This window comes from Dermacentor silvarum, chromosome 1, assembly GCF_013339745.2.
Source record: "Dermacentor silvarum isolate Dsil-2018 chromosome 1, BIME_Dsil_1.4, whole genome shotgun sequence".
Lineage (NCBI taxonomy): Eukaryota > Metazoa > Arthropoda > Arachnida > Ixodida > Ixodidae > Dermacentor > Dermacentor silvarum.
Window position 1 is genome coordinate 221,638,972 of NC_051154.1, and position 12,385 is coordinate 221,651,356.

Genomic DNA, 12,385 nt, shown 5'->3' on the forward strand with positions numbered 1-12,385 from the left:
AAATTAGAAGTGATCATTGAAAGCAACCTTAAACCGAACTCGTTGAAAGCACGCATGATCACGCCTATCGAGATCTCGCAGCATGCGAAACTCACAATTTGGATCGACATTGCGAAATGGTCCGTAATATCGTTCCGAATCAGTCTACAGGGAACGCTGGGAGCCCTGCACACAGCAGCAGACACAAGAGCCACTGGCTTCACCTCAATAGACCGGTATGAGGATCGGCTCGCAGTCCTGAGAAACTGTGGCCGGTTCCAGGAGCTTGATTATCTTTCACATTATCCACTAGGCCGCAGTGGGCAGACAACCCCTGCAGAGAAACTCTATTGTTCAGCCCACAGGTCATTGTCAATCGTTAACCTAACGTAATCTGACCTTACCTTTCTTGACCTACTATTTGTTCCGGCGTGCACGGTGCCTTAAACATCGCAAGGGGCCCTGCGAGCCTATGAAGATCAAGCTTCTCGCCGAGCAGACAACTCTGTAGCACATGATGCGTCTTGTGGTAAAGCCGCCTTAATATTATGGCATTTGTGGGTGGCTTTCTCCAACTAATGGCAGATATGTCAAATGCGATCGAGCTGTCTGCGTATATGTGGCAGCAGACGCTATAGGAGTTTTAAATCTGTTCCAGAGCAAAGTGAGCAAGAGGTGTTCAAGGAGTGCAGGCTCTGCTTTTGATACCAGGTGCCGTGGTGGTGATCTCCCAGGCAGAAAATGTTCAAGGTGGCAGCAAGGAGGTGGAAAATATGTAGTTGTGGAGTGAGGGAAGTTCGCGCGTCTTGAAAGCACAACTAGCTGCCCGTGGATGATCGCGCTTTCTGGCGACATATTGCACGGGATGTCGAATCAACTCGTGCTTGTGTAGCACCACAGTTAAATGAATACTAGCATTTTTGACTCTTCATTTTTTGCGATAAATGAAGCTCCTGTGCCTCGAAACCTTAGAAAAATTCTGGCACACCTCAGAGAGCCCTAAATAATTTATTATAACAGCTCTTCTACAGCCAGTTTCGGTTTCATTTCCCAGAAAAGGTTACTGTGTCGTGATATCATAACGCTGAAGGTGATCTTGATTGATGAGAAGGTATAATTGATTGATTCATTGGGAATAAGCAGTTGTTTTCTTCTCAAACAATCACTTGCACGGGTGTTTTCTCTTCTTGCGGGATATAACGTCAAGTGTGACACCTCACTGGAGCAACGAGTGTCTTATCAATACACTATGGTCACGTCGGATCAGGACATTGGGACGTTTTGGCATACGCCGAACATCGCCCGCGCGCCTGCCATTCTGTTCGATGTAAGTCCCGATGTAGCAGCATAGCAGACGACCGAGCGAGCGGGAGTGAGTGTCGAAACATTGCTATGTCCTTCTCCCACATCCTGGCGTCATTACTGCGTCATGACGCCACGACACAGTCACCTCCTGGGAAACAAAACCGGAACTGGCTCTATTAAAACTAATAAATTAAATTATTTAATGCTCTTTGAGTCTTTCTGGTGCCTTTTATAGTGTTTAGAGGCCGATGATTTCTATATACACAAGAAAAGAAAATGAGAAGTAGAAAATATAGTTTGAGTACTGCTTTAAAAGAGGCGCATGCTTTAGGTAATGCGCGTTGCTACTAAGGGGCTGTAGAATACTTGGCCAGCGGGGTACGACCCTCGATGATTGCCCGTATCCGAGTGGTTGTGTTTCTCGACGCGACCAGGGTCATCGCGGCCATCTTTGTTTCCTGCACGAAACTGATTTGGCTGCCTCTTTTATAAAGCATTTCTTTCTTTCAGTGGTACGGAACCTTTGTCTTTATCTTTGTTCTTTTTAAATATTTTACAATGTTTTCTAATTAGTGCAAACACACTCGCAGGTTTCCATTTCAGTTGCGTGATATGCTCCTTGTATACGATTTCTTGCATGAGACTAACTGCTGCGCCAGTGTCCAAGAGCATTGGCATGGGCCACGATCCCTTGAATGTTTACCGAAACCTCGTAGCCACGCTTTTCTCCTGATGCGCACAATAGTACATAGTAAATCTGGGATTCTTCAGACTCTTCGTCAGAATTTTCTACACAGTTTACCGAGCCATTGCAAATTTCCCACCCTTGCGCATGCTCGACATTTGACGTTTCGGTAGCAGCATTTGTCGAGATCATGCCCTTTGCCGAAATGATAACAAACAATTGTTGGTTTTTGGTAATTTTTTTGTTTAAAACAAGTCGTTGACGCTAACACAAGAGGTGCTGCAGTTTTGTATTCAGTTTTTGTTAGTCCCCGCCTTTTATATAATGGTTTCGAATGCGAAGTTACAGATGGTATTTCAGACCACAAGGCCGTTCTTGTATCCATTTCTGTTCCAGTTGGTAACAATCGTTTTGTTTATTCTACTTTCCCTGATTTTTCACGCGCCGACGACGCGTCTATTATTGATCTTTTATGCGATTCTTTTGATGATTTCGAACGGCTCAGCGAATTTATTGATGTGAACTTCTTGGTGCATGGCCTCTTTTCAAACGATTGTGACAAGCTGCATCCAGCGCTTCGTCGCTCTGAAGACAAAAAAGAATAATCCTCATCTGCTCTGGATTTCACGTGACATACTTCACTTGTCGCGTCGTGTTGCTAGGTTAAGGCGCTTAAAACGAAAAGGCGACCCCCTTAAAATTGCCGAATTTAATGTCGCCAAGGAGGAACTTTGCCTCACAATTATTTCATCAAAAGACTTCTACTTCGGCGTTACATTGCATGATCTAATGAAGAGTAATCCTCGGAAATTTCGGGTTTCAATTCTACCCAGGTCAGCCTCCACAAATACAGTTGTTATAAATAATGTACCTTCCAGTGACCCTTTAATTATCGCCACCGCATTCAACGAATATTTTCAATCAGTATTCACAACTGATAACTTCGACATACCTGCATTCATTCATGACTCACATTATTCAATTGGCGATATTACCGTGTCTCTCGAAGGTGTTTTGAATCTAATTCTGCACTTAGAAGATAAAAAATCTTGTGGCCCTGATGACATTAACAACGCTTTTCTTGTTAGATATTGTGCTTGGACTAGCCGGTATTTAACTGTAATTTTTCAAAAGTATTTATCTACCTCGACAGTTCCTTTGGCTTGGAAATTGGCAAAAATTCTTCCAATGCATCAATGCGGCAACAAACAGTCACCATTAAATTATCGTCCGATCTCGTTAACGTCTCAATCGTGTAAACCTCTTGAACATATAATATTTAGGCATATTATGGAGTTCCTTGAAGATAATAAAATTTTGAGTGATGCCCAGCATGGTTTTCGTCGCGGACTTAGTACTATAACTCAGCTCGTATATTTTCGCATGACATTTCACACGCTCTGGACAGTGGAAATCAAATTGATGCCATTTTCATAGATTTTTCCAAGGCATTCGACTCTTTTACACATTCAAAATTTCTTCATAAACTTCGCGCTATACTTAATAACTCATCCTTAGTTGACTGGATCGCTAGCTTTTTACATAACCGTTCCCAGTATGTCTCGTTTAATTCCTCAAACTCGTCTATAGTAAATGTGTCATCCGGAGTTCCCCAGGACTCAGTCCTGGGGCCACTTTCGTTCTTATTGTATATAAATGATTTGCCAAACTGTGTATCCGCAAAAATACGCCTTTATGCTGACGACTGCGTGTTTTATAACGTAATTAATACGAATGCTGATCACATATCACTTAACGATTGATTTGCCCAATTTTGCAGGTGGTGCGACAAATGGCAAATGAATATAAACTTTTTAAAAACAGTCACTTTATCCTTCAGTAAGCGCACCTCTATTTCTTTGTTTAATTATTCGTTTAATGGCTCTTGCCTTGCACGGGTGTCCGAATATAAGTACCTTGGCCTCATCTTCACACCTAACATGTCGTGGTCAAGGCATATTGAACACATATGCAATATAGCATCAAAGAAAATAGGCTATTTAAATCGCACTTTGCGAAAAGCTCCACGTGAAACAATGCTGCTAACATATAAATCGCTCATCCGACCCATTTTCGAATATGGCTGCCCCATCTGGAACCCTTATAAGGTATCTGACATTAACACTCTCGAATCAGTTCAAAAGAAAGCAATCCGTTTCATATACCGCCGGTACGACTGGAACTTCTCACCCTCATCTCACCTTGTTGCACTAGGTCTACAACCTCTGTCCGAGCGGCGCGATCGTGAATGTCTTAAATTCTTGCATATTCTGATTAACACCCCACGCTACTCATTAACGATCAACTATCTGTCTCCTGCTAAATTGAAACCTACAAGGAATAGCCACAAACTCAACCTTGCACCATTTCAACCGCGCACTAACTTATTTAAGTACAGTTTCTTTCCTCGTACGATTGAAAAATGGAACTTAGTGCCAGGTGAAACTAGGTCGTTATCTTTAGAGGAATTTTTATATCACTTAGGTTGATTCATGCTGTGTTTATGTTACTTGTTGTATGTTTGATTTTGTAACAATGCTGATTTTCAAGGTGTTGAAGTTGAGTTGTGCAGACGAATGTTTTGATGTTGTATCTAATGTACACTCCCATTACTGCGATAGCCCAATTGGGCTGCAGTATGTGTAAATAAAAACAATAATATTTTTTTTCTTTGCCGCGCAGCCTTTGTTAGCGCCAGACGCGTGGTTTTTTTCCTTTGACGCTTCTACGTACCGTATTGACTTTACTCGGCATCGCCTCTTCTATGCTAAGCGCTTTGGTTTGGCCGTCCGCCAGCTGTTTCCCGAGTGTGATTTTATATGCTAGATGTTATAGTTCAGCGGAAATCCGCTAGGTGGAGATAAGTAATTAAAGGGAAACTGAGACATCCACCCAAATGTAGCAATTTGCTACAATCGAAACCCAACCGGGTTCCTCGAAAGATTGATTTTATATGTGCCTTCAAAAGTTCAGCGTTCCGTCGCAAAAAGAACCCTTTGCATCTCTTGGTCACGTAAACCTGCTGCAAGACGATCTCTCAGGGCATCAGTCAGGAACGCTTTAAACTCGCAGTTCCTAGCGAAATGCTTGAGTTCTGTTACGAAGTCTTGGACGCTTTCGCCTTCTTGCTGAATTCGCCTATTAAACTTGCAGCGTTCAGCGATGACTGAGTATTCTGGAATAAAGTGTCTTCTAACTCCAGCACTTGGTCGAAAGGTTTTTCAGTGGGTTTGTCGGGAACCAGAATTTTTTTAAACTGCTCCTATGTTTGACCGCCGACCACATTAAGGAACAGCTTCAACTTTTTTCTCTGTACTTCATTGATGCGGATAAAATTTTCGAACCTTTCGAAGTACGGCTTCATGTCGTCCGCCTTCGGATCGAATTCCGACATGCTTCCCAGACGCCTTGAGGCATAATTTGTGCAAAGTGCGGCATTTATTTTTCTCAGCGTGTCTGTTCTGTTCCTACTGTGACACTTTATTTTTTGTCATTGCTGTACTTTTGTCTTTGTGACCGGTCATCTTAATGCTTTTTCTTTCCTCTTTACTTTCCTTCTTCCTATTTTCAAGTTCTCTTTCTATCCCCTCATTCCTAAAGAGTAGGCAGGTGTTGTGCCACTCTGTGGTAGTTGCCCGCCTGCTCACTCCGTATTTCTCTCTTTCTGCTTTGTATATATGTGTTTTCATATCGAATAAAATAATAATAATCTGGTAATTTTCCCATAGTTCAGCTGTTCTTGGGGAAGCCAAGATATGTACCCGGAGAGCTCGAGCTTGAATTACTTAAAAGAGTATCATGTTAGCATGAGAGAGGCTTTGGAGTGCAGCAAGCGAGTACGGTATAGGAGGTGTTCATGTAAAGCCGAAGACGGCAGTTGACAGAGCATCCAGCAACGTTATCGTAAAGCGTTAGTGTGATGCGCCATTTTAAACTAAAACTTGGACGATGCCACTCCATGACCACGGTTCACCACTACAAAGCCTCCAGTGGGCGACAGAAAGCGGCGTCGCTCCAGTGCTTCAGGAAGTGTGCGCGTGGGTTTTGGAAGAGTGGCAGGCCGTATATCCTTCGACAGGGTAGTGAGGAGGTTCTAATTGAAGGGCTTTTATTACACAGTGTTGATGGCACGTAGGACGACCCCTATTAGAAGGGTACTGATTAGTTCAGTTCATCAAACATTGAGCGCTGGGGAAGCGACGAAGGTTGCTGAATAAAACTGTTTATAGTCAGTCGCCAGTGGTTTCATAATTTTGCCCAGGAGTGCGAGCAACGTTTGAGGCGCCAGTGCGCAGCCATTAGCCTTAACTGGTAAGGTTTGCACGATGTCAATTTTTAAATGTTGCTTTTACACGAGTAAATGCGGTGTACGCAGTGGATGCTGTTTGCATTCAAATATCAAGGAAGGCGACTATAGCCTGCTTGCATTTATTTATGGAGTAGATGTGCAGCTGTAACCTTATATAGGAGCACACACTCCAAAATAAAAATAATAAATATGTTCAACATCACTCAAAACTGATTAAAGATGTGTATTCAGATGCCTTTCAGCCGTTTCTTTTGCTTATTGTACATCGAATAAGCTAATAGTTCTGTGTATGTGTGTGTACGATCAGAGAAATCAAGACTGATAATAAAAAGCCTCTTTATTCGTACGTAACATTCGTGCGTAATAAACGTAATTATCGTGCGTAATAAAAACGGAGTTGTTTGGAGATGTCTGTAGGCCGTATGGCTGTTGATTTTCTTTCAGTAAAGATGGATTAAATTCGCTTGCTTGCAATAAAGCTTTTTTTTTCAGAATGCAGACAAAGGCGTAAGATTCAGTTGATTTTCATCTACCCCATGCTACTAGGCACCTGCAATTGATGCATGCATGCAATCATACAGTACCACTAAAGATAGGCTATACTACAACTCGGACATAAATATATAGACTTTTCAGTGCATGGTTGCCGCGTCGCCTGCTCCAGCCCTGTGAGATGAACGCAGAGCGGAGAAGGACCGTCAGTGACCGCCACTTGGCAACGCCAGGCTATCGCTAGTTGTTGATTCCACACCGTTGTTTCAAACCAACGAGTTCGTTCAGTTCCGTTTCCTAGAAATAGAATTGTTCGTGTATAGCTACAAAAAGAAGTGAGAAGTGCAGCCTTTGTCAAAAATATACGGGCTACTCCGCGCCTTCACCAGATATGTCGTTCGGCTGTCTGGAGCGGTTTCCGCGGTGCTCTTGACGTTCGAGACCTCTGGATGGTGAGTAAAGAATTCTTTCTTTTCCCCAGGGTCCTGGAGCTTATGGCATACGCCGCGTACTACTGACACTCCCCTAAACGGCCTGTAATCAGCCTGGTGGTTGCAGGCAACGTGGTCCGCATACATTTGACAAAGAGTGCACATAGCAAGCCTTCATCTAAAACGTGCCGCGTGGATGTTATGAACGTATTTATCGTTTCATCTTATTGCTCGCTTTATACTTGGGCTCACGGTTGATTGATTGAATGATTGATTGATTGGTGACAGGCAGCTGCTTCTCGAACGATAACCTGCACAAGTGCTTTCACTCGCGTGATATAACGTCCACTGTGACACCTCACTGGAGCGACGAGTATCTTGTCAATGCACTCGAAAACTATGCCTTTTAATGCTGGTCGTATGGGTGTTATTGCTATCGTTTGATCCATTATCCAGCCTGAGCCAGTTAAAGGACACTGAAAGTGAGATCCCCGAAGGTATTGCTCGAAAATCTGGCTCCAGGTTATCGCCCAACTTCCTTTTCCGCATGACTATTCAGTACTGACAAAAATATTAGTTCAAGCAGTAAGTATTGCAAGACCACACATGTGTGCAGATTAAAACATGAGACACTATTTTTACCGTCGGTTATTTTCTTTACTCCCAAGTTTCAGGTAGCGCACCAGACACACTTTTTGGTAATCCTCTCATATTTTCTCTTCTATCAATCAAGATCTATTGCCGTTTTTTTATTTTAATAATAGACGGTTTTACATCAAGCGAGATTACTTGCATCGGCGTAAGAAGAATGAACATGATAGTTATAAAACAGCAATAAAGCGATCACTAATAAATTAATCCCCGAGCCTGGTTCTGGATAACCAGTAGGTAAAATGTCAACTACTATATTTGCTATGCCTTATCAACTTACACTACTTACAGCCGTAAGCTTAAGTACTAAAATAAATACTAAACATTCATGCAGTCTAAGATACTACCGGTAAAAGAATTAAACTTACGGTCAGGTGTTTCCCAAGCTCCTCCACCTGAAATAAAAAGAAGTGGTAGAGGCTGCTGTACAGACGTTAAAGTATCTTGAAGGACAATACTGGCACCAATACTGCTGTTTCTTGTTTCCTTCTTCAATGATTAACTGTCGAACTGGTATAATAATTAAGGTCTTATAGTGCCATGCAGCTTCGGGCTTGATGCGAGCTCATCGTTACATCTGGGAAACCTGAAGTGGTGGTTATTGGTCACAAACCATTCGCGTACTGATCAGTCAGCCCAGTGCAGTGGTCGCAGTACAATCATTGAGCGTGTCAATGGCGGTCTATGAGATAATGGAAGAGAGAAGATGATCGGGAGACTCCGAGTTACAATAGAAGCGGCATGCTGAAAATCAGTATTGTCCCCTGTCGAGTTTCAAGGACCACAGATTGATGAAAGAATGGATAGTGCGGTGACGCGTACGCCAAGTTCTCGCTGACAGGATCATCGTGTGGCTTGGGGACACTGAATCGGGCGGAATGATGCGCACGTCAGCTGTTCATCATACAACCGTGATTACCAGGCACGAAAGCATGTTTCAGTGCGTGAATCAGCGCTGCTGTTAGCGCATGTTTTCAGGTTGTTGTGATTAAATCAGACATAATAATTCGTAGCTTTCATCAAAAGTGTATTTAATGCCGCCAAAACTTCAAGAAATACTGCATAATATGAAGCAGACTTCTATTTCCTAACAACAACCAATAACAAACAAGCGAAAGCTCAGCAGAAAGCTTTTGAAAGGGGGCATCGTGCAAGAAATTTACCTGTCTTAACACCTAATAACTTCGAACAATCATTAGCTCTGTTACGTAAACTGCAGTAGTTTAATCACGACTTCTGTTATTTTTAAGGCAGACCAACAGCCGTCCATCCTTAACGCTTTGGTTGAGACACAATGTCTAACAAAGAGATTTCAATAATGCAGTTAACGACGCGAAAACGATAAGCTGGCAACGACGACAGAATGACACCGACTAGGACGTCGACTTGTATTAAGGAAGACGACACGACATCTGCGACGACGACAACGACGATGGCATGACGACGAAGTTTTGTTGACTAACATCTGAGACAGCGATTACGTAGAATCGTCAAGATTACGTTGGTGTCTCTAAGCGCATAGACCAGACGAATCGCGACTCATAGCTACTGTTCGCAGTCTTTCATTTAAAGGAATAGAAAAGGTCGTGAGAGCCTGCATTTTCAGTTTTTTTTTTGTTATTATTATTATTTTCTTTCGTGCGCTGATAGCTTGGTAAGTGGCCGATAGTAGTAAATCAGACTATTTGGAAGCTACCATCGGTTCTATTCTGCGTTTTAATCCGTAGCGATATTTTGCACATTGCTGCGTCAGAATGCAACCCCTACCATTTTTTTAGCGTGGTATAAAAAAAAGAAACGTGGACAAAAAGGTATCGCATCATGGTTGTGAACACTAGCTGACCATTGTAAGCGTTTCAGGTGCTGCATTAAGCCCGTTTCTCTACAATAGTGAGCTTGCAATGACGAGAACATTAGTGTTTCAGCGAGCACCAAAATGGTAGGAAATGCATGCATTTGCTTATGCTAAGCTCGTATGGCTTCAAATAAACTTTCGAATTATTAGGGAGGCTCATTCTCTAGATGCTTCTTAGAGGATCATTTCTGATTACACTTTTTTTTTCTTGCATGAGAATAATTATTCTCACTTAGCCTTCAATCTCGTCGATGATTTTCAGAACATTACAAACAAGAAAAGGTATTTCGAACACAACGAACCATTGCACATGATGAGTTTTACTTCTCAGTCCCCATCTCTGTCTAACAATACGGGTGCCCAAAATTGTGGTAATTTGTTTATGTGCCGGAAACGTCGGTTAGCATTTAAGGTAAAGTGCTTAGCCGTTATGAAGCAACGTTGTGAGGCTAGCATTCAAGAAAGGTGCAACACACATGCACCACAAGCGCAACACAAAGAACAAGAAATAGCAAGCAATCCATGACGAATAGCTGAGAAAAAAACGTGTAATATGCGTGGTCTCCACGATAGCTGAACAATTGTCAGGCTAGACCGCAATATAGAAGTATGGTATCTGATGTATGGAAGAAGATAGCACTCCGATATAAGGACTACAAATGTCGTCGGGGAAGGATTACCCGGTATTTTTAACAGAAACGATATGAATTTGCACATCAATCCGACTACATCAAAGAACAAGTATGCCACTGCAGTGTATCCGCCCCTGCGCCCACTGTCGCTAAACGTTTCTTCGGCTTCGCACTATCGAGCGTCAAGAATGAGCGGGCAAAATGGATGAAAGCACTGAAATCAAGTGAAGTTGGTATGCGATTCATGTTTAACCCGGAACCTGGAAGTGATTCCTCTTTGAATCAAAGAAACAAGACCCACTTTGAAGAAAAGTGTGGTGCAATGCCCATTTGGACTCACCAGGTCACCGTTCGCGCACAGGAAGCGAACGAGACAGGAATCGCTGTCGCAACCATTGGTCCCCTTGATGCTGTCAAGAGCTTCTTTCAACTGGAAGGTGGATTAGTAGAGGACAGAGAAGGCGTTCATTGCTATGAAGACAATCTAGCACCCGAATGAAATATTTTTTCTTATTTCACTTCTTTAACATTTATCAGCTATCTTGTTAGATTTTCACCTTTGTCCGGAATGCAATTTTATTCCGACTAATCTCTATTATGAGCAACAAGAGAGTCGTTTGATCACAAATGCTTATGAACCCAAGGCCCACCCTTGTGATCGTTACCTTCAATGTCCCTACGCGTCGAACACAACTAAAGAAGACTTCGATTCCGGCGTCCGTGTCACCTGGAAACAAGCGTATAACAATGTACCATGCTCTACTTCCAACAAATAACGTCGCACGGTGAGAACAGGGATCAAAACTTAAAAGGAACGCGTTCATAGATGTACGTACGGCAAATATCGAGGCTGGAAGTTGAAGACTGGCAAACAAGGAGTAGCAGGAGACACGAAGTAAGAATGTAGGCTTTCATCTTTGACGCAAAAAACACTGCTCAGCCCTTCAAAGATGCTCAGAGTGACTCCCCTTGGTGTGGCTCTCTTATATTGCAATGCAGAACTGCCGAGTTTTACTATGCTTAAACAATGGGTGCGAGATAGCGCCTCGGCTTGGCAGATAGTCTATATTTACCTCTTTCTTATCTTGGCAAGGTTACCGGATGTGTCGCTTCGAGATACCGTAAAAGCGTGTTAGCTACGGAGTACTGCGGAAACCCGCGGAATATGGGGGGAAGAGAGGGGGGGGGGGAAGCTTGTAAGATAACAGTTGTGTAAGTCTGAGAAACTACGAATGCTTGCTTCATACAGCGAAACCCGGTGATATGCTTTCGCGGTGATGTACTACTCGACAGGGCGTACTTTACCTTATAGCACTTAGCATACAGCAACGCCATCTCTGTTTGAAAATTTGTTGTCGCAACATTTGTATGTTTAGTAGAAAAATCTGTTTCGCTTCAGGTAGATAGGGGATCAACCTTTCCAGTCCCCGGCTTTCTTCAAGTGTAATATTGCCTTAATTGCTGTACTTTCTTTAAATATGATTGTGTTGTATTATGTATTAGATTGTATTTCTATTGTATATAATAATCCTATAACCTTAGGTGTAATCTTGTATTAAGTACTGTATTTTTATTATCGATATTGTGTTGTATTAGATGTATTCTTTTGCAACAACAACCATATGTATTTGAACATGTGTATAATATACGTTACCCCTTCTCTAATGCCCAACATTAGGCGCTGTAAGTGTGTAAGTAAATAAATAAATAGCGTGTAGCACACGGTCCGGCGCTTCCGGTGGCTGCTCAAAGTAGAATTTCAAGCTCCAATATGTGTTAAGGCGACCCTTTGGCAGATTCTCGCAGTGTTCTCGGCCTCTCTTTCGAAACGGGGTGAGTCACGCAGCGCGCTGTCTTATTCTGCGCTGCTGAGGTCACGTCACTACCCGTACTGCACTAGCTTCGAGGGCTCTACCAAAGCGCACCTCGCGGCGATTCCTGCTATTAAATAATCACTTTAAATTCCGCGAGGCAGTATTCAAGATTCGCACTGGAACGTACAGGGGTTCAATTGGCTCTGCAGGAAGTTTCAATCACTCGCATTAG

The 12,385-nt window shown here is 42.7% G+C and overlaps 1 protein-coding gene across 1 annotated transcript; it reads right to left on the reverse strand.

Moving 5' to 3' along the window:
- Positions 1 to 6,595: 6,595 nt before the first annotated feature.
- Positions 6,596 to 11,336, reverse strand: LOC119436795 (antimicrobial peptide microplusin-like). The gene is made up of 5 exons (XM_037703787.2): positions 11,176 to 11,336; positions 11,005 to 11,066; positions 10,680 to 10,769; positions 8,221 to 8,247; positions 6,596 to 7,067 (listed from the first exon to the last, which is right to left on the reverse strand). Exons 1-5 carry the CDS (start codon positions 11,252 to 11,254, stop codon positions 7,011 to 7,013), a joined length of 315 nt encoding a protein of 104 aa, XP_037559715.1. The 5' UTR covers positions 11,255 to 11,336; the 3' UTR covers positions 6,596 to 7,010.
- Between the last annotated feature and the right edge of the window lie 1,049 nt (positions 11,337 to 12,385).